Source organism: Camelus ferus, chromosome 26 (genome assembly GCF_009834535.1).
Source record: "Camelus ferus isolate YT-003-E chromosome 26, BCGSAC_Cfer_1.0, whole genome shotgun sequence".
NCBI classification, from domain to species: Eukaryota; Metazoa; Chordata; class Mammalia; order Artiodactyla; family Camelidae; genus Camelus; species Camelus ferus.
The window spans coordinates 2,607,203-2,629,570 of record NC_045721.1 but is presented as its reverse complement, the minus strand read 5'-3'; the positions used below and the strand labels follow the sequence as shown (position 1 = coordinate 2,629,570).

Sequence of the window (22,368 nt, the reverse complement as noted above, 5' to 3'; positions counted from 1 at the left end):
ACTCACACATCACTGGATGTTCAGAAATATTTGTGTTTTGTTTTCGGAGGGAGATAATTAGTTTGTTTATTTACTTATTTTCATTTAATATAGGGACTGGAGATTGAACCCAGGACCTTATGCATGCTAAGCATGCGCTCTACCACTGAGCTATACCCTCCCTGCTCAGAAATATTTGTTGAATGAAGAAATGAATGGGTGCAGGGATGATGGGCACCACGCTAGATCTGGGGATACCTTCAGGGAATTCACAGCCTAACAGGAGAAACGGACAGGTGGAAACTGCAATACAGCATTATAAACGCTGCATCAGAATAGCGTTCGGTGTACCAGCGACCAGCATGTTAGGGATGGTTTCACAGAGGAAGAGGTACCTTGGCTGGGTCCTGGAGGATGCAGAGGAGTTCGTGAGGGGCTTAAATGCCAACAGTGAAGCTTAGAGAGAGGGAAGGGCAAGTGCAAAGAAAGGAGACAGAATCCCTAGTGTCCCTGAGCAGTTCAACGTGAATGGAGCAAAGAGGGTGTAAGGGGGAGGCCCCAAACGGCAAGAAAATCAACAGTGCTGCGTTCAGAGAGCAATTAAGATCACTTAGAGAGCCTCCCCACTCCTCTCGAGGGAGTTCCCTCCATCCCCCGCGACAGCCTGCTTCCGTGCAGGGTCTCAGCCTAAGACGATGAGGTGCTAGCCTAGAGGCGTTGTTCACGCCCCTCCAAGGAAAGGTCCAAGAGTGTGAAACAGCGATGCTGGGACGAGAGAACAGCCTCTCACTCTCTGCGCGGGGAGGCAGCAGCCTTGGCTGGTACCTGCTGACAGAGCGGAGGCAAAGGGGCAGGCGGCATCTATAGTTTGCCCAGGGCTGGGAAGCCTTGGTCAGCGCTGACGTCAAAGCCAAATATTTTATTTCCCGGGCTGGCTTTCTCTGCAGGAGATGGGTACCACTCTGTAGCAAACTGGCCCTTTTTTTTTCACTCCTAAGGCTGATTCTGTGCTCAGGAGAGAAAAAAAGCATCCTTCCCTTAAACATGAGAAAGCAAAACACGGAGGTGGAGGACAGGTGTGTGTGTCTATTTCGGAAACTAGGAATACATGAAGACCCAACAAAGGAAGGGAGGGTCACACCACACTCCTACCAGGGAGCGGGTAGGCAAAACAGAGAATAGAGCACTCGGAGTTTGGACACATGCTTTTTTTTTTAAATTGAAGTACAGTCAATTACAGTGTGTTAATTTTTGGTGTACAGCACAACGAACATACTTTTTCCAGTTAAACAACATTACAAAGCCACATAATTCTCAACAGTGTGATCGCAAAATTTAGAAGAGATTTGAGACGTTTATGTCTTTATTGGAAACATATATGGGTCGATTTAATGTTCTTGCAGTCAAGATGGGATTTGAGTAAGGGATGAGGAGCTGAAATCTGGGGGTGGGGGGAGGAATTAGAGATATCAGGCATTGCCCACATGTTACATTTTTCAGAGTCCTGGCTTCCCAAGTTTTCCAGCATCTCAGCCATACAAGTGGACGTGGGGTTTTACCATTGGCCAGAAAAACACTTACAAATTCACCAGCCAACAGCTTTCCTTGTGAGGCTAGAAGGAAATATTCTAAGAGGGCTTTTCTGCTTTCTTTAAAAATGCAAGTTGCTCTCTTACTTTCCTTAGTCCAAATCTTCATTCATTCTGAACAACACAGGGGTTAAACTTCGCTTAACTAATACACTCCGCAAGGCTTAGTGCTTTGCTTCTTAGGGGAGTGAGATCAAGAATGTGATGGACTTCAGAGGAAGGAAACATGGAGAAGCAGCTGTGGACCGAATGCACACGGGCAGTGATGCTAGACGAACAATGACAACGGTACGACCTTGCATTTAGCAAGCATCTTTCTCCAGGCTCACGGTACTGTCAAGACATGTACGCCTTGTCTTCTGTCCTTAGTGATGGAGAAAAATTAGGTCCATTCTTATTAATGCATATTTCTGTAGCTGTCCACAAAGACTTTGGCTGTTTCTCTCTGCTGTGTGTTTAACCGCCATTAATTTCTTTATTGAACAACGCTTGGAAATTGCACTGACTTTCACTTTCTTCAAACGGCATAGGGTCCTGTTTTCTGTGTCCTCTTCACCTCTGGGCAGTGGCTTCCTCCTTCTTTTGCTGTGCTGGTAGCTTCACGTTTTCCTCGTCTGAGTTCACGCGTGTGTGTTCATCTTGCTCTTTTCATCAAACTTCATCCGCCTGCTATGACAACCTATGTAATTCTCTTTTTCACGTGATCATTTTAATCACTGGCTTTCCATTTGCATGGCTCTGTAATTATTTTTTTAAAACTTCTTGACCTAAGTCAAAACAGAGAAAGAGAAATATCAAATATCACTTATATGTGGAACCTAAAAAAAAATTTATACAAATTCTATCTACAAAATAGATTAAAAATTTTCTTCTGTGTAGCACAGGGAATTACAGTCAATATTTTGTAATAATCTTTAATGCAAAAGAATATGAAAATGAATATATGCATGTGTATGTATGACTGGGACATTGTGCTGTATACCAGAAACTGACCCATTGTAACTGACTATACTTCAATTTAAAAAAAAACTCTATTTATAAACCAAAAACAGACTCACTGACATAGAAAACAGACTATAGTTACCCCAGGAGAAAGGGTGGGGAGGGATAAATTAGGGGTTGGGGATTAACAGACACATATTACTCTATATAAAAGAGATAAACAACAAGGACCTACTGTAGAGCACAGGGAACTATACTCAATTTCTTTTAATAACCTATAATGAAAAAGAATCTGAAAAGAAAACATATACATATGTATGCATATGTATAACGGAATCGCTTTGCTGTAAACTGAAACTAACATTGTAAATCAACTACACTTCAAGAAAAAAAAATTTTTTAAAGAAAATATGACTTAAAAAAGAAAATTTCTTGACGGTGGGGACACATCCATCAAGTGTTCCTGATTTTTCTCTTTGTTCTTCATAATGTAACGGAAGACGTCTTCTCTCCCACCTTCCGAAACGTCACGAGGGCCTTAGTTTCCACCCAAAGCTTATGCTACTTCCCCCGGGGCGGGGGCTCTGTGTACTCTCTTTGGATGTCTCCTTCAGTGCCCCTTCTATACATAGTAGAAATCTCTCTACTTGTATTGAGTAAATACGAGTAGAGTAATGAGTAAACCGTTACTCTAAAATGGTTTTGTCTGATGAGTATCAGTTGGAAAAAAAGAACTTAGAAGTGAAAGGGGGCCCTGATTTTTTTTCTTAAATCTATCCCTCTGCCTTCAGGAAGACACCTACTGTTCTCGTTTAACAGGCAGGACAACCAGACCTAGCCCAGAGAAGTGCCCTGTCCCAGGCCACAGCTCTGTGCAGTAAGGACTCAGGAGCTGGGCTCCAGATCCTCAGCTGAGGAGCAGTGGGAGACTTGGAGAGGCAGCTGACACCAGAGAAGGGAAGTCTTTGAGTCAGTAAACTAAGTACTTGGTACTTGTGGGAAGAAGTTATAGGTGTTTGGACTTAAATCTGTAACACTTAAGCAGTATTAATAAAGACTGATGAAAAACTATGCAGTGATGAGAATTATGGAAGAATGGGATTGTGCCTGAAGACGAACCTTCAAGTCATCTAATGCTGATGAACGCACCACCCAAACTGCAGGGGTTTAAAACCCCCATGTTTCGCTCACAGTTCTGCAATCTGGGCAAAGTTCTGCAGGGACGGCTGGTCCCTGCTGCCTCCGAGTCAGCTGGGATGGCTCAAAGTCTGAGCGCTAGAACTGTCTGAAAGCTCATTCAACTCAGACATCTGGAGGGTACAACAGCTGGGGCTCCCTGGACGTGGCTCTCCAACTCTACACGACCTTTCCATTGGGACCTTCCATGGCAGCTGCAGGGTAGCCAGACATCTCACCTGTCTGCTCACGACTCCCAAGGGATACGGCTCGAGAAAGACAGTGGGTGGAGGCTGCACCGTCTGTCCTGACGTGGCTCCGGAAGTCAGGCAGCATCACTTCTGCTGCATTCTCTTGGCCCAGACAGTCACAAAGGGCTTTCTGGATCTAAAAGGCGAGATCATAGACCCCACTTCTGGATGGAGGTGTGTCAGCATCACACTGCTGAAGGAAGAACTCATGATGAGATCAGTATCAAAGCAGCTCTCTCAGGAAAACACGACCTGCCACAACGAAAAACCACTGGATCACCAAACCATTGAAACACAGAGTCAAAACGGACATTTTTTAAGGCCATCCGTCTGTCATTAACAAAACTTGTGCTTCAAGACACAGCTCAAATGTCCCTTCCTTTCGGAATCCCTCTTTGCTGTCCCCCCACCCCTTCCACATTGCTTTGTAAATAAGCCCACTGTCTCACTCGGTGTGGTTATTTTGATAACACGATTGTAATCAGGCAGGGACTATCAACCTGTCAATTAGCCAAATTCTTTTTCCTAATCAATCAACATGGCATAGGAACCATCAGTCTTCAGATTGATAGGGAAGGGGCACTTCTAGGGCAGCCAAAAGTGAGGCTTTGCACAGAAAGCAAAGGAGGGGGAGGGTATAGCTCAAGTGGTAGAGTGCATGCTTAGCATGCACAAGTTCCTGGGTTCAATCGCCAGTCCCTCCTCCAAATATAAATAAAGAAAGAAATCTAACTATCTCCCCCTCATATAAATAAATAAATAAAAAGGAGAGCAGACAGAAAAGGATCAACAATTCAGAGATGAAAAACTAATCACACAAAGAAAAAAATACATATATATATGCTTTTGCCCTCCAGTAAAGGCAGCAGGCATAAACAGTGAAAGTGAAAATAAGCTAGAGCATCAGTCAGCTGGGATGGAAGCTTTGCCGAAAGCAGCGGTTCAGCCTCGCCTGCATCAGGGTCACCCGATGAGCCAGATCTGCTGGACCCCCGACCCCGCATTGTTTCTGATTCTGCAGGTCTGGGTGGGGCCTGAGAACCTGCCTTTCTCCAGGGGCGCAGACGAGCTTGCTGCCGGTGTTCTGGCGCCACGCTTCAAGAACCACTCGCCCGAAGGCTTTCAGAAGCTGGGCTAAGTGGCCGGGGCTGATGTTCAGGCAGAGGGAACCAGAAGGGCCACAAGAGCGCGGGGTGGAGAAGATGATCCAAGAGGTGGAAGCGGCCTGACTTTAACACAGCCTACCTCTCTGCGGACCCAGCTACGGGCCAGCGCACACAGGGCGGTTGTACCCGGGGTGGGGCGGGATGGGGTCGCAGGGAGGCCCGCATCGCTCGGGTCGTCAGCCGCGGTGGCCAGGCGCCCCCTGCCGACCGGCCCTGAGAAGTGTCAGTCGGGACCGCACGCCCGAGCGCGGCCGAGGTGGGCGGGGCTAGCCTGGGCCCGCCTCCCGCTGCCTCCCGCCTCCGGAAGTCGCTGAGAGAGCGAGCCGCGGGGACGTAATCCCTGCCCCCGAAGTGGGCGTGGCCGAGGGCCTTGATTGGTCAGCAGCACCCGTGCGCGGTGACGTTGGACCCGGACCGGAAGTTTCGAGAGGAGCGCGGGAGCTGCAAAGTGAAGGTCGGCTCCGTCCCGGAAAGGCCTTGTGCGGACCGCTCTGCCGCCGGTGGTCTTTGGGCGAACTTCCCGCGAGTGTCCGGGCCTCGCCGCCTGCCAGCCCGGAGTGTCTCGCAGCGTGCCGCCGGCCCAGGTGAGCATCCGGCGTGTGAGTGTGTGCGCAGGCGTTTGGGGAGGCGATGACCCTGTGCTCATGGCCCCGGGAGAGGAAAGGAGCGGGAGGAAGGTGCTCTTGGTGTCCCTGAGACTCCGGGGACACGCCCTCGGCCCCATCACCGCCTTTCCTAAGCACTTCAGGTCACTGACCAGCCTGCTGTTGGTGGGCCGTGTGGCTCCAGGGATCATAGATTGGTTCTCCCAGCAATTTTGAGTGCCTGCTGTGAGTTAGGCCCCGTGCTCAGCGCAGGGGCTGCACAGGTCCTTGTGTCCCCAGAACGTAGAGGTGCCAGGATTCATGTTAGAACTGAACTGAGCGCAGTCCCCGAGGAACGGACTTCTTCCTGGAAGGCGAACAAAGAATTACTGCACGGTGTGATAGATGCTCAATCCAGGGTGTACGTGGAAACGTTTATAACGTTTATAACGTTCCCGCTTTGGGAAACTGATCCCTGACCTAAGATTTTGAAGGAAGAGGCAAGGAATTACAAAACCAAAGTCTGAAGTCTCTAGCCACTGCCAATAAGCCTCATTGTAAACCTGTCCATTTTCCAGATACGTACTTGCCTATTCTTGCATGTAAATGGAAGACACGTTGCAGAGTATGGGTTCTTTTATTTATTAGGTTCCTAGTTTCAGAGATGATGACAGAGGAACTGGATGTCTCGGGACAGGACTCTGACGGGGGCAGTGAGGAGGTGGTCCTGACGCCTGCAGAGCTCATTGACAGGCTGGAGCAGGTGAGCCGCCCAAATAGAATCCCCTTGCTTAGAGCGTAGCCTTTTTATTTGGTTCAGCTGTGCAAATGTTATAATTCAGAAAATGAGGACATGGAATTCAAGGCTTATTTCAGAAGAGGGGTGACATGGAACACACCAGAGGCTCCAAGGATGATGGGGTCTGTCCCCGCAGGCTCTGCTTGGCAGTGAGTGAGCAGGAGTTCTACCTGGGGCCCAGTGCTCTCCTGCAGTGATGCCCTGAGTGCAGCCAACCACCCAGGCAGCTGCTGCAGCTGGACTCAGACTCTTGGGCTGTGTAGCATGGCCTCAGGGTGGCCTAACAGGGTCTTGAAGAGGGCCACTGATGAAACCAGTTCCTGGAGCACATGTAGGGTGCTCTTGAATGCCTGTAAAGACCGTGTTACTATACTACTGACAGTGCAGAGTTTCTCGTTTCAGTGATTATATCAGTTTGCTATGGCTGCATAACAAAGTACCACAGACTGGGTGACTTAACAGAAATTTGTTTTTTCAATTCGGGAGCCTAGCAGTCTGCGATGGGGTCGAGGTGTTGACATGGTTGGTTCCTCCTGAGGCCTCTCTCCTGGGCTTGTTGAGAGCCCTTTTCTGTGTCCTCCCATGGCCTTTCCTCTGTGGGTGTCTGTGTCCTGTTCTCTTACGGGGACACTAGCCAGGTTGGATTAGGGCCGATCCTAATGACTGCATTTTAACCTGCTTACCTCTTTAAAGACTGTGTCTCTGAATACAGTCACATCCTGAGGTGCTAGGAGTTCGCACTTTAACATAAGAATTGGGAGGTGGAGTGGGACACAGTTTCGCCCGCAACAGTGATAAACATTTAAATGTTTGATCAGGAACCAGGTATAGTCATTTCAAGCATAGAACGTGATTATTTAAAAAACAAATCAAAAACTGTGGATTTTAAACACAAGTTTCTCAAAATTTGGAAAAGGTGGCATTTGAACATGTTGTACATTTGCACTTTTCCCCTAATGTAATGTTTTATTACTACGATTTCATAATTTCATAATTTATTGAGTTATAGTCATCTTACAATGTGGTGTCAAATTCCAGTGTAGAGCACAATTTTTCAGTTATACATGAACATACATATACTCATTGTCACATTTTTTTTCACTGTGAGCTACCACAAGATCTTGTATATATTTCCCTGTGCTATACAGTATAATCTTGTTTATCTATTCTACATTTTGAAATCCCAGTCTGTCCCTTCCCACCCCCCACACGATTTCATAATGTAAATGAGAATCCTGCCCCCACTGCATCTCTTCCTTTTTACCCAATATACCTGCCGTACAAATGGAATCATTTTCTTTGAGTGCCCTGTCCTAAGAAGGTCGAGAAGCATCATGCAGAAATACAAATGAATGTAGTGAAACTGAATAGAGTATTAAACACTAAATTCAGGCTGGTGATTACCTCTGAAGAGGGAGGGGTACATGGGGACTTATAAAATCATGAGAATATTCTTTAATGAAGTTATGTGCACCCCAGTGTTTATATCACTGTTCTTCATGTTAATATGTACTTCATAAATTTTTTTACCTATTCAGTATTTTAATATATTTTTAATCTCTAATCTTGAAGCTGTCTACTTTTTTTTTTTTTTTGCAGGAGGGGTAATTAGGTTTATTTATTTATTTAAATAGGGGGACTGGGGATTGAACCCAGGACCTCGTGCATGCTAAGCACGCGCTCTCACCACTGAGCTATACCTCCCCTCCCCCCCTGTTCAGTATTTAATTAAATCAGTTGAAAAGAAAAACTCCTGCTCTATAAATTCTCTGACAGTCTGGTCTTCTCTCATTCATTATGCTACTTGAAAATACAGCTTGTCTTTCTGAGTAATTTTATGTATCTGCAACACTATTCTGGAAGCTCTGGCACCTGAAAAAAAAATTTTTTTTGTGATAGTAGCAACATCCGGTGTTTAATGATGTGTCTGGATGGTGGTGATTGGAGAAGCAGAGACTCAGGGATGTCAGAATGAACAAACTGAGCCTGCTTGGCACGTAATTCTGAGCTGTGCGGAAACTAGGTTTCCTGTAATTGAAGTATAAGTATGGTTTCCCCAGTCACCCGTGGACGTTTCATTTCTCTGCACCTTGGTGACTCCTGAAACGCACCAAGCATCAGCCTGAGTCATCAATTAGGGGTTTAACTTCTTGTTCGAAAACTGTTTAACAGGTGAATCTCCATTTCTTTCATAATCTTTTATGCTGTTAGGCAGTTCGTAAATAACTTATCTGTGTTTTCTCATCAGGATAAGGATAACTATATCCAGTTTTTCTCAGATATTCTAATGATGAATGAAAACATATTGGTTAAGTGTTCTGAGCTCCGGGAAGGAAGGGAGGGGAGATTTGTGCCGGCTCACTTCATCTCAGGCGAGAGGGGCGCTAGTGCCCCCTGGTGGACGGTAGCAGGTGATGGAGTGGAAATGTGTTGCTGCCGCCTGGAGGGAGGTTCTGTGTGGACACCAGGTGGGGTTGCTCTCAGCAGTACTTTGGGGACATTTTTGAAGTGAACGGGGATTTCTTTTTTTTCGTAATGTTGGTTTTCTTGACACGTGTAAGGTTGTGAACACAGCCTTCCCACTAAAAGAAATTAAAAAGCCATCATTAACCATAACTTGTCCTCAGAGCATCTTCCGTATTCCCACCCGATAGGCAGACGGTGTTGTTGGCCTGCAGTAGCTATTGATTTCAGGGCTGTGTCCTGACTCGCAGGGCTGTTTCCTTCTGCGGTAGTGACAGTCTTGTTTTTCTCTTGGCGTCGCTTTTAGGCCTGGATGAATGAAAAGTTTGCCCCTGAGCTGCTGGAAACCAAGTCTGAAATCGTCGAGTGTGTCATAGAACAGCTGGATCACATGGTAAGTGGCGCCTGTCTCCGGGCTCAAAGGGGGGACCCTTCAAGGTGTGTCAGCGTGGTCAGAGGTTGTGGTCTGATAGCAAGTCTGTTGTTGGGCCCAGTCTAGTTTTTGTTTGTTTTTGTTTTTAGTTGAAGTACCATCAGTTACAGTGTGTCAATTTCTGGTATACAGCAGTGTCCCAATCATGCATATACATACATATATTCATTTTCATGTATTTTTTTAATGTTGAATTAGTTATCTACATTTACAAAACATGAGAGCTCCTATGAGTATGTGGATCTCAGCTTCTAAAAACCTGCCCTCCCCTTTCCCACGTTTGTAAGCCACAACAGCTGATCAGAGCAGGGTAGGGGCTTCCTTCAATGTGCTGCCCTGTCCCCCTCCCCTGACGGCCCACCTTTCTCTTATACCTGACTCGCCTGGCCCTGGAGCTTTCAAGTGTGTGGCCCTGCGCTTGGATGCTCTGGGTTTCAGTCTCTTGACAGCCTCAGAATACCTTTAAAACATTGGTATTTTAGTTTCTCAACTCGTGTTTTAACACTGTTTTTACCACCCTCTAGACATTTATTTCTTCTGTCTGCTGTGTTCGCTCCTTTCACAGGTTAAGAGTTCTTCTGGGCCCTTCTGACCGGCCAGATTCAGATTCTATTCAAATGGTCATTTTTGAAAAGGAAAGAAGACTGTTTGAACTTGATGTGATGAGACTGTAGCCGTGTATGATGACTTGTGTAATTAAGTAACTGAAAGAAAATGAGGACTCTTACGTGATGAGTTTCTTTGTCCTCCTTTGACCTAAGTGTAGCTTTGGAGTCCTCGACATTGCCAGTGATGATGGCCACATGCAGGTAGAACAAAAAGATCCTTGGTCTTTGTCCTGTTTTTCAACAAACTTCTTTTTCTGTTGGTAGGAAGAAAATCTCAGGCGAGCCAAGAAAGGGGACCTGAAGGTCAGTATCCATCAGATGGAGATGGAGAGGATCCGCTACGTCCTCAGCAGTTACTTGCGGTGTCGGCTCATGAAGGTTTGACTTGAGGTGGGGGGGGGTCCCACAGTCTGTCCTGCAGACTGAGCATCTTGGGGAGAAGTTGGGGGCAGTCTGGGGCCTGAAGATGCTGCTGAGGCCCCACATCAGGGTAGCCAAGGTGTGAGAGGGCCGGAGATTGTTTTGGAGAAGCATAGATGGCGTGGGTCCACCTCCGGGGACGGTTTTCAGTCTGCTGTGCACAGTGGTGCTTGGGGTAGAGTCATTTGCATTGGTTGAATAGGGAACCTGGTTTTAAAAACTGTTTTGCAGAGTGGAGGGGATAGCTCAGTGGTAGAGCATGTGCTTAGCTTGCATGAGGTCCTGGGTTCAATCCCCAGTACTGCTATTAAAAAAAAAAATGCAATGAAATTAATGACCGCTCACACACACACAAAAAGCCTTAAAAAATTTAAGGTTCAATTTAAAAAACTTGAAAAAAAACTGCTCCGTGTCCATCACACAGTCACTGTTTTCACCCTGGAAAGTTCTTACTTCCCTGACATTTCTTCTCATTTTGTTCCACTTGTCCTCTTAGTTAGCACAGAACAAATACAGTTGATTCTCGAACAGCATGGGTTTGAACCACACGGGTCCACTGACGTGGATTTTTTTTAATAAATATGTGCAACAGTACATCAGGATGCAAGGATGGTTCAATCTGCGGAGATGGAACCTTGGATATGGAGAGCTGGCAGTAAAGTTATCCCTGGAATTTTGACTGTTGGGGGGGTTGGTGTCCCCAGCACTGAATTGTTCAAGGGTCAGCTCTACACTCTTCCCCGTGAGAGCGCTTCAGATACCTGAAGACAGCTCACTGCCACCTGCAGTGGGCCAGGATCTCCTAGTTGTGGTCTGGTCACTCTTGTGAAAATCAGGATGATCACCTCCCTTCTCCTGGATGTTAAACTGACAGTAATGCCACCCAGCATCACAAAGACAGACAGACGTGCACCCAACAGACGCATCACGCCGGGTTTATTCCGCACTCAGCAGGAACTCTAACCCTTCCTGAAGTTTTTAAGTTCATCCTGTCACTATCCTGTATTTGTGTGGGTTGGTTTTTGACCTCTAAGTGTAGGGCCTGAGACATACCCGCTTAGACCTCCTATTAAATTGGGCTGTTTCCCTGGTCTCTGGATCCTGATGTTGTCACCTCATAGGTTAGTTATCTCAGTGGGTTTGGTGGGTGTGTGGTCAGAGGTCTTATCTGGTCTGTTAGTAGGACTGGACCAGCAGCCGATGTCCCCCCTTCCCTGCAGGTCAGCATGTGCCCGGGAACCGGTGTTCTTTGTTCCCTCCTTGATGAGTTTCCCCATCTGTACGGTCACCCAGCCCCCAGGCTGCAGTTTGTCCACAAAGACGTCGTAAAGGTGTTGTCCCTTGTTTTGAAAAAATTGGGTCACCTGGTACGCCTCTCCCCACCCTCAACTACCAGGCCGCTCAGGAGAGTTTTGGTGGTTGGGTAAATCCTCTTCATAGTCACCACTTACTTTCCTTTGAGTTCACAGACGGTCTCTTCCAGTATTTATTCCCATATAATGCCACGTGCAGCGTGGCAGGTACTGATCCAAGTTTGAAGATTCCCCGCCTTCTTTGTAGTTTTGAAAATGAGGAAACGTGCCTACCTCTAACCTTTCACACCTCTCCTAAATTCAGTAACTGGAGATCCTGAGGTTGCATTTGTTTTTAGTACAGACTGATAGAGCAGTGCCATATAGTTAGAGCAGGAGAGAATGCTTCGCCCACTGAAATGCCTCACAGACGGGGATGTAACTTATTCTGGAACTCAAGCCCTTGCTGCCTATCCATGGATGAGGGCTCCTTTACCTTGGCCTCCAGCTGGCTGCTCCCCTCCGTCTTCTCATCCCCGCTGGCAGAGAGCACTTCCCCCATGGAGATGATCCTGACCCACGGACTCCATACAGCAGGCCACCCTTTTGGGTTCCCAACCACACACCTTTTAGCTTATTTGTTGGTGTTTTTTTTTTTTTCTGATCATTCTCAGCATGTTTCCCAAGCCTCCTCACAGGCTCTGTCTTTGCTGGTTATAATCTGGTAACTGAGCATCCCTCTTATATATCCTGTATGTGTCTTTCCAGCCTTGGGTATGTTTCATCTCACAGAAGAGCACCTTGTACAGTTACATAAAAACGTGGAGTGATACCCCGCCTCTTCCCTTAAATACCACTTCCAGTTGTATCTCCAGAGTTTGTTTCGCGGAAGCCTCTCACCCTTTTTAAAACTGCCTTCCTTTTCAGAGCTCTTGTCTTTCCTCCAAATTCTTGGAAACCTGCCTTCTTGAAGTCTAGAGTGTAGGTCTTAGGGTTAGAAAGAGTCTCCACTGCGAAGACTCACCATTTTTAGTCACTTTCTAGATAAACCTCGACCTATGTCAGAAAACCGGCGTGGGTGACGCTTGAATCAGATAAGACCTTTGGTGACACACTCATCAAGTTTGCTGATGGCCTAGAGTTGACCAATGTTTTCTCTCCCCACAGATAGAGAAGTTTTTCCCTCACATCCTTGAGAAAGAGAAGACACGCGGTGAGGGGGAGCCTTCCAGCCTCTCCCCAGAAGAGTTTGCCTTTGCCAAAGAGTAAGTGTAGGACCCGTGTTTATCCCCGGGCTCGTGAGCCTGAGCCTGGTGGGTGCGTCCCTGAGGCCCATCACAGAGCCATGGTCGTCAGTCTGACAGTCCTGCTGGCTCCTTCCAGTTGCGTTGTTGTCTCAGGGGTTTGAATCTGTGTGTTCCAGGTACATGACCAACACAGAGACCTACCTAAAGAACGTTGCCCTAAAGCACATGCCTCCTAATTTGCAGAAGGTGGACCTCTTGAAGGCCGGTAAGCAGGACGTTCTCTTTCCAGACATCCCGAGGGGCCCGGGTCACAGCCCACGTGTCCTCAGGTGCCTGAGAGCAGCGTCCCCATCTCCACTCTTCTCTCTCAAACCTGGGAAGCTAAGTACACAGATAAGCAGAAAAGCAGAAGAGGAAGAGTTCTGGGTTAAAAACAAAAAGTCATTAAAAGCAGGTACAGGGGTCGTTTTGGAGTTCCTTGTTCTTCAAATTGGGGTGACTTCTGGTGGCCGCCCCTGTTAAGCGTCAGCTCGATTGTGTGTTCAGCTGTCCCTGCCGTGCTGGGCTCTTCTGAGCGAGGAAGGGACCGAGGGCTCTGCTCCCCAGGGGCGGGCCATCTCCCCTCACAGATCCAGCCAGGCCAGACCTGTCTGCTCCTTGACGGGAGGCCTGGGGACCCTCAGTGACTCCCCTTACCTCTGGGAAGGGCTCCTGACCTTCGGGTGTGAGCAGTTGTCCGGCTGTGGGACGGGTTGCAGGACTGAGTGTGGGAGGAGGTGGGGAGGGAAGCGCCCCCCACTTCAGTTCCCTCAAAGGTCTGCTGAGCCGAGGGACTGGAATCTGGGCGGTCACGCCAACCTCGCATCAGCCAGCGGGGGCCCCTGGCACGTGGGCTCAAGTCCACCTCAGTCTCTCCCAGCTCGCCATGTCCACGCAGGGCCGAGTCCACTGTGTTCACAAGCTGAGTCCAGGGCAGCTGCGCCCTGGGAGTCCCTCTCCCACCCAGCCTGTGTGGGACTGTGAGCCCTGTGGCGGTTGGAGGGGCTCACAGGACCGGCAGGCCGTGGTTCACCTGATGCCTGGGTCTGTCCAGGCTGCTATGACTAAGTACCACCACCGGGGGCGCTGAAACAGCGGACGCGTCCTCTCACAGAGGGGAGGCTGGAAGTCTGGTCAGGATGCTGACAGGGTCAGTTTCCTCCGAGGCCTCTCCCCTTGGCTGGAGATGGCCGCCCCCCTGGTGTCTTTCCCTCTTCTTACAAGGACACCAGTCAGACTGGATTGAGACCTCACCCTTGCAGCTTCATCTTAACTAAATTGTCTCTTTAGAGGCACCATCTCCAAATTCATCCCCATTCTGAAGTCCTGGGTGGCTAGGGCTTCAGTGTATGAACTTGGGAGGACACAACACCAGGAGCAAGCCAGACCCGTGTGGGACTTGTGGGGCCCTGAACTGGCCGTTTTGGTGAACCTGCCCACGTGCAGTGCAGCCACTTCTGTCTGCACTTAGGAGGAGAGAAGTGGGGCAAGGACCCCGTCCCTAATCACTGCCCCACGCTGTGGATCGTACCCGCTTGATTAAAGCAGCCAAGCACCACTGGTGGGCTTGCATCGGGTCCCTGGGCTGGGTCTGAGCCACTGCCCCAGAGCTGAGCTGGATGCTGGCCGACACCTCCTTATGGTCACGTGCCGCTTGCCCTGGGTCCCCTCCAGGGACTAGACCAGGCTCCTAGGACTGGAGCTGTCAAGGGGAGGGGGTGTGGAGGGGCAGCTTGTCCTCGAGAGATTGGAGCCTTGCTTACTTAGCCTGATGTCCTAGTGCCCCTCAGGCCCCTGGAGCACACAGACCCCGACCACTGGGTGGGGGCGGATGCACTGTAACCTAAGTGGGGCCCGCTGGCCATGGTCAAGTTGGAGGCCCTTCGGCAGGCCCAGATCCCTGGAGCTGCCCGAGAACCCCCCTCAGACTGTCAGAGCTAGTTTATCCCACAGGTGAGGGGACCGAGAGCAGTCCTACACTTGAGCTGGGCTCAGAACTGAGTGGTCCAGGAGGTCCTCTGGCCCCTGCAGGTGATGGGTCCTCCAGGTACAAGTGAATAAAGGGCCGGAGGAGCGATGGTAGCATCTTCACCTGTAATCAACCAGTGAGGGACGCTGACAGCTCAGAGCCTGTATTCTTTAGTCCGACATCAAGACCGTCACCGCCTGACCCAGTCCTCCTAATGTCCTCTCCTCTCAGTCCCCTGTGTAGAAATGCTTCCTCACCGATTTACACGCTGTCCTCCTGAAACTGTGGGGCATATTTCTCCCGTGGCCCGGCTCTTACCTCCCAGGCTCTGTGCGCTTGAAGTCCTCATCACTTGTCGAATGTGTCAAACCGTGGTGGGAAGGACGCTGTTTCCAGAAGGAGCCAGATCTCTCCTCAGACCCCTCCCTGCAAGACACTTTTACATCAGGGGCCCCTCTCTGCTGGAGACAGCTAATCACAGCAGCTTTTCCGTGTGGATCTTGTTAGCTGAGCGCTTTCTGATCGCATTACTGTTTGTCTGGCAGTTCCCAAACCAGATCTGGATTCATACGTGTTTTTGAGAGTGAAAGAGCGACAGGAGAACTTACTGGTGGAACCAGAAACAGACGAGCAGAGGTGAGTGGCTTCCGCATCGTGGACGTGGAGGGTGGGAAATGCCCCTCCTGCAGGGGTGGCGGCCGAGCCCTGCCGGCACCTTGTCCTCTTCTGCAGGGACTACGTGATCGACCTGGAGGAGGGCTCACAGCACCTGATCCGATACAAGACCATCGCACCCCTGGTTGCTTCTGGAGCAGTACAGCTGATTTAAAACCGGAAGCAACTAACCCCCAACCAAGACATGGAACCTCGGAGAACGTATCTGGAAACCCCCACCCCATCACTCTGTGCCCAAGGATGGCCAGACTTTTCTCAGCAGTGCGGTGGGTCACTGGGGCGTCAAGAGGGGCTCAGGGGAGACCCCTCACTTGGCACTGATTCTCTGCCTTTTAGCCAGAATTGGCAGATGGGGCCATCGCTCTGTTGATTCTGCAACGGGGCAAGTACATGGAAATTTCCTGTGTGCGCCGTCTCACTAAAGAGGGAAAGTGAGGCAGAGGTCATTCGTGAAAAGCCATCCCCACCTGTGATCAGGGGCCTGTTCTCGACCTGACCCAGCAGTGGCGGGAGAGTGCACTTAACCTTCCCGGAGAAAGAATGAAATGGATTACAACGTGGTGGCTGTCTTCTGTGATGTCACTCAGTTGTGTCAACTAGCCTTCTGGAACCTCTGCTGTTGGACTTACAGCCAAGGAGCTTAGGTTTCAGGTCCATGGCGGAAGGAGCCTGCAGGAGTTCCCAGCACGCGGTCTAACGCAGCGCGTCCTCCCCGCGGGGAGACCCTGTGGCCTCACTGAGTGCCCCAGTCCGGCAGCCTCCCAGCCAGCCCCGGGCCATAGGCCATCTGCCATCCCCGGCGGGATCCCAGCTCTCCTATACCTTGATCTCAGCGGCAGCTTTTCCTTTGTCGGCTCTCACTTCCTCAAGGAAATGGACGGAATGAATGGAAGTGAGCAGAGAGTGTCGCGGGGACAGCCCGAAGGAGGAGCGTGCGGACAGCATGAACCGTCTTTCCTTTTAAACACGGTGAAGAGCGCCCGCCTTCCCACCCCTCTTGCTCGGTGATGAGGCGGCAGGTCTTCATTCCGTGGTGTGGGCTGTCAGAGGATCAGTGTGATACTGCTGTTGTGTCCAGGAGAAATCACGAAGTGAAGGCAAGGCAGGTTTTATTCATTAATAAAAGCTTTTCTGCTTCACATAGTGCTTGATTTTCTTTTCCAGAGTGTTTTTACCCCCATCAGCCATTCATTAAACAAATGTGTACTGAGCACACTGTGCCCAGCACAGCCCAAGGCCCTGGGGCTCCCACCCAGAAGGAGAGAGTCACTCTGCTCAGATGTGGTAAGTGCCTTGCAGAGAATTAGAACAGGGTGACTCTCCAGAGTGACTAGATGGGTGGGCTGAGAGGGTCTCACTGGTGTCCAGGAATCTCACTGAATTAGGCTGAGAGCTGAATAACAAGAAAGGAGGGGATGCACAGCTCAAAACAAAGGGCTTTCCTGGCAAAAAAAAAAAAAAAACAGCTGGTGCAAAGGCCTCTGGGGCAGAAAACAGTTCTGCCTGCGCTCAGTGTGGCTAGAAGTCAGCAGGCACCATGGAAAACCGTGCAGGGTGAGGTCTGAGATCACCTAACCGCTTTGTCGGCAAGGACCCCACGAGTCCTCGCAGCATCCTGAGAAGCAGGCAGGCTGGGAGTAGGTAACAGGTGGGAAACAGCGGGCGTTTAATGATAAGTCTGAACCCAAGGAGTCCTCTTGGTCACACGTGTGCTCCTCTCTCACCCTTGCCTCCACTGTGGTGCGGAGCAGCCGGGCGAGGGCTGGGCTGTTACTCTAGCATCTAGAACAGTGCTTCCCAAGTCTTAATCTGCACTCCAATTGCCTTGTTAAGATGCAGGCTCCAATTCTGGATATCTGGGGTGGGGCCCAGGATTCTACATTTCTGAGGAACCCCTCTGCCATCTTCCCAGAATCCTCTAGGAATTGATTTTTCAAATGTATCTAATCAAAGAGCTCTGAAAATACTCTCATCTTGTCAAAAAAAAAACCCCACAGTTTTTAAAAAGCAAAATCAATATTCTTTACTTATTTAACAGACTTGATTTCAAGTAACTCAGCCATTTCAGAAAAATTGAATATCCCTTCCATGAACAGAAAAACAACTGAGGGTATGTACTATAGATAATGAAGGCAGTAATTTAAAAAATCTAACGTTTATCATTTATTTACTATGAATCAAACTCTTCTATGCTTTAAACAGATAAACCTGTAATTCTTTACAACAACCCTATGCAAGAAAATACTTCAGATTTTTGGGATGAGCAAAAGAGATGACCGGATATCCTTTCAGTGGGGTCTTTGATCCTTGAGGTGTACGCCCATGTCTTTGAATAGGCTACTTTACAACTCTGTAGAGGTAAAAGCTACTTTACAGAAGACTGAGAATAATGCAAATATTTCCTAACTGTTGCTATGCAGGTGATTTCTATTCATGGAAATGCAAATGAGTTTTGTAGAGAATTAAGCCACATCCTCATCTGAACTGGTTTTTTGGGGTTTTTTTTTTAACATTTTTTATTGATTTATAATCATTTTACAATGTTGTGTCAAATTCCAGTGTTCAGCACAATTTTTCAGTCATTCATGGACATATACACACTCAATGTCACATTTTTTTCTCTGTGAATTATCATAACATTTTGTGTATATTTCCCTGTGCTATACAGTGTAATCTTGTTTATCTATTCTACAATTTTGAAATCCCAGTCTATCCCTTCCCACCCTCCACCCCCCTGGCAACCACAAGTCTGTATTCTCTGTCTGTGAGTCTATTTCTGTCCTGTATTTACGCTTTGTTTTTGTTTGTTTTTGTTTTTGTTTTTTAGAGTCCACATATGAGCGATCTCATATGGTATTTTTCTTTCTCTTTCTGGCTTACTTCACTTAGAATGACATTCTCCAGGAGCATCCATGTTGCTGCAAATGGCATTATGTTGTCGGTTTTTATGGCTGAGTAGTATTCCATTGTATAAATATACCACATCTTCTTTATCCAGTCACCTGTTGATGGACATTTAGGCTGTTTCCATGTTTTGGCTGTTGTAAATAGTGCTGCTATGAACATTGGGGTGCAGGTGTCATCCTGTAGTAGATTTCCTTCTGGATACAAGCCCAGGAGTGGGATTCCTGGGTCATATGGTAAGTCTATTCCTAGTCTTTTGAGGAATCTCCACACTGTTTTCCATAGTGGCTGCACATCTGAACTGGTTTTAACATTTCCCCGGTTACTATTTAATGGGAGCATTAAAGTGTAAGTTAAATAAAATCTTTGGCACATGTTCATTTTGTATCTGTCTGAGAGTCAACACTTCCTACTGCTAAATAATTTTTTTTTAATTTTTGTGTATCTGTAAGGTAGGTAAGGTTGATATCCCCATTTTACAGATGAGAAAACAGATTAATCCACTGAAGGCCACACAGCTACAAGGTTGAGGAGATGGATTCAAACCCCTGTGAGCCCAGAACTGCAATGCCTCTTCCTTACCTTGTACTGTCTCCACAAACGGAAGGAAGGGGGAGGGTAGAGCTCAGTGGTAGTGCGCATGCGTAGCAAGAGCAAGGTCCTGGTTCAATCCCCAGTCCCTCCGTATAAATAAACAAACAAACGTAATTACCTTCCCTCCCCAAGACAAAACAAAAAAGGAAAGACGATCCAAAAACATTCCGAGCAATGATAGCTTCACGGGAGTAAATTCAAGTCTTTGAAAAAGGCTCCTTTTGGGGGAATAACCACCACCATTGAAGTTACTTTAGAGGAGGTGGCATTTTTGTTCACGTGGAAGTATTTTTCCTGCTCTAAGCAGATCAAGTTCTGCATGCCACAGTGCCTACAAATTCTCCCGGCTTGTTAAAACGAGGAAAAGCACTCAATATCAATTCAGCACACAATTACCTTATCTCCACTTCTCTTCCAGTTCTGTTTGGCTCTACTAGAGTAAAGACAAAAGTAAATGACTGCTTCTGCCCCCCGAGGAATTTACAATGAATCCTAAGAAGACTTCCTAAGTAAATCTGAAAACAGGAGATGGTTTGGCTCAGGAAAAAGTGTCTTAAATTCCAGGATTAAAAAGATGGAAAGGAAATGATTTTCTTGGGTTCAGAGCTTTGTATACGAGAGAATGTTTTAAGCCTCTTAAGCGGGTTAGTGCTTGGGACCCAAAGTTGTTCCCAACTCAAACGTAAATTTTTAAAAACTTCTGTTATCTCCAAACCTGCAAGTTTCCTCAATTTTAACCATTTCGTTGCCTCTCTTCAAAAACTTCAATGGTTACTCATTGTCTACAGAAAAGGAAGAGGGTAAAGGAGATTAATACATGGACAGCAGACTAATTTCTCTCCACAAATTACCTTATTTAATCCTCGTAACAACCCTATAAGGTAAGCACCAGTCTCACCACCTTATCCCAGCTTCCTGATTATACTGGCCTTTCATTTTCCCTAAATGGTTTCTAATCTTCTTTTTATACATCGTTTTATTATCGTATCTTTATTAAAATCCCAGCAATATTCTTTGGGAAATTTAAATAAGCTTTAGATAATTTCATGTTAGTAACACTGGTGCCAACAAGATAACTGGGCATGGCTGTAATCTAATTTCCAGAACAGGTCATGAAAAATAACATAGTGAACAATGGCAGGTGCCACCTTTGACTTCATTTGTTAACAAGTGTCCACTTGGCTTCGTTGGCAGGCTGCCCTCAACCTCCAGACAAGTGGGTTGGCCTTCAGTCTGAGTAAGACTGTGGTCCACCTCCTTCATTTTGACAACAGGTCATCAACCTTGCCTTCTCCTGGAATCTAAAGCTTTCTGATCCCCAGTCAACCATCACAGGTCTGCTCTTTAGTGAGCTCAGTCACGAACAGCATGTCAACAGTTTAATAAGCAAAATGAAACAGATGCCAAGGGCAGTATCATCAGTCTGTTCCTCTTAGTTCCCCAAGTTTTATTTCTGTATCAAACTTGATCCCAGAAAGCACCTTCCCTGGGCTAGTGTATGAGTTCCTTGCTTTTAGCAAAGAAACAGCCAAGTAAATAACGTCTTCCTGTCTCCCCAAAATTACAATGGATGACATTACATCGATGACATTTCCTATTTTCTTTTCTGTTTGTTTGTTTTTGCTTTGCTTTGTTTTAAGGGGAGAGGTAATTAGGTTTCTTTATTTATTTTAAGTGGCAGGACTGGGGATTGAGCCCAGGACCTCGTGCATGCTAAGCATGCGCTCTACCACTGAGCTATACCCTCTCCCCTCTCATTATTTCCTTAAAAGGATCCACATGAATAAATTTTTCTCAGAATTTAGTGCAAGTAAAAGTTTGCCTCTTCAAACTTCTATGATACATTTTATCATTTTATGAGTCCTGTCCCTTCTTCCTTCTCAGCCTTCCCACCAGGGGGGCTCAGAGTCAATTACTGTATTCACTGTCTCACCGCAGATTTCACCCCAGCTTCCTGGAACATGGCCCTGGATCTTAAACAGTCTCTGATCTCCTTTTTTATACCTACAATTTTTCTATTTTATTTTGTCTCGATTTTAAAAACTCCCCCAATTTGGGGGAGAATTAAGTAAAGAATAAATAATAGGAGAAACTTGGGCATGTATGAGTCACCTGGAGTTCATGGTTTTTAAGACCCATATGAGGAAGAGCCATTTCACAGAACACAAATTCCTAAGCGAGGCGCAGAAGCAAAAGTGGTAATAAAGCAAGAGCTGCAGTGACCTGTCACTCTAGAACTCTAAAAAGAGGGAATCGGTCAGGTAAATGATGCAGTAAAACCGGTAGCTGTCAAGTGTAACTCCACTTAATTGGTACGTGAACAGAGAGGGTCAGACACTGGCATGTAACCTGCTGGTGACCTGTGGGTTCAGAGGAAGGATGCTCCTGAACTTGAAACAGCATGGAGTCTACTGCGGGAGATCAACCAGAACACAGGTCACAGAATAATGTGCTTTTATAAAAGTAGGAATGAGCACGGAGTGTCATAAAAGAGCCTGGGACGGACTCCAAAGATGAAGAAATCACAACAGCTTCCCAGAAAGGGTGGTGTCTGAGCCAGGACTTGAAACACTAGAGGAGTCAGCCAGGCCAAGGAGGGGAGAGGCGATGGCTATTTTGAGTAGAAATGCCATGTGCAAGGGCACCAGCATCCGGGTACTCCAGGGAGCTGGGCAGAGCAACAGCGTGGGATAAGAGTGGGGGCGGAGCCGGAGAACAGCCCCACATCTCACAGGGTCTCATAGGAGGCTTACAAGACACATATGACGTGTAAGTCTCACTGGAGTCTGACTTCCTGTGCTAAAAATTTGGATTTTGCACTAATATGTTTGGATGCCTCTGAAGGACTTTCAGCTAAGATCTGATATGATCAGATTTACATTTTAGAAATCTGAGTTGAGAGGGGAGGATATAGCTCAGTGGTAGAGTGTGCACTTAGCATGCACAAGGTCCCGAGTTCAATCCCAGGACCTCCATTAAAAATGAATAAACCTAATTACCCACCCGCAAAATAAATTAAAGAAATGAAAAAAAAAATTCTTTAGAAAGAGAGAAATTTGACTTGCATTAGGAAAAATCCCTCTGGTGACTGGGATCAGCTTTCACATTGAAGACAATTTAAATATTGGATAAATGATAAAAAGCATTTTTCTAAAGACATCACATTGTGAATCAGCTAGTGAGGAATTATTGCACAAGATCTAGGAAAAAACAGTAGGACGGGTGAGTCCTTCGTTGC

At 47.3% G+C, this 22,368-nt stretch overlaps 1 protein-coding gene and 1 long non-coding RNA gene across 2 annotated transcripts; one reads left to right on the top strand and one right to left on the bottom strand.

Annotated features, from left to right (window-relative positions):
• Positions 1 to 1,171: 1,171 nt before the first annotated feature.
• On the bottom strand, positions 1,172 to 5,380 carry LOC116660029. Its single transcript, XR_004315382.1, has 3 exons — positions 5,183 to 5,380; positions 3,926 to 4,189; positions 1,172 to 2,335 (listed from the first exon to the last, which is right to left on the bottom strand). It is a non-coding gene; the product is annotated as an uncharacterized LOC116660029 (long non-coding RNA).
• Positions 5,381 to 5,517: 137 nt separating this feature from the next.
• On the top strand, positions 5,518 to 16,771 carry GINS4 (GINS complex subunit 4). Its single transcript, XM_014562336.2, has 8 exons — positions 5,518 to 5,687; positions 6,336 to 6,450; positions 9,257 to 9,343; positions 10,255 to 10,368; positions 12,870 to 12,967; positions 13,126 to 13,214; positions 15,503 to 15,593; positions 15,690 to 16,771. Exons 2-8 carry the CDS (start codon positions 6,352 to 6,354, stop codon positions 15,784 to 15,786), a joined length of 675 nt encoding a protein of 224 aa, XP_014417822.1. The 5' UTR covers positions 5,518 to 5,687; positions 6,336 to 6,351; the 3' UTR covers positions 15,787 to 16,771.
• Positions 16,772 to 22,368: the final 5,597 nt, after the last annotated feature.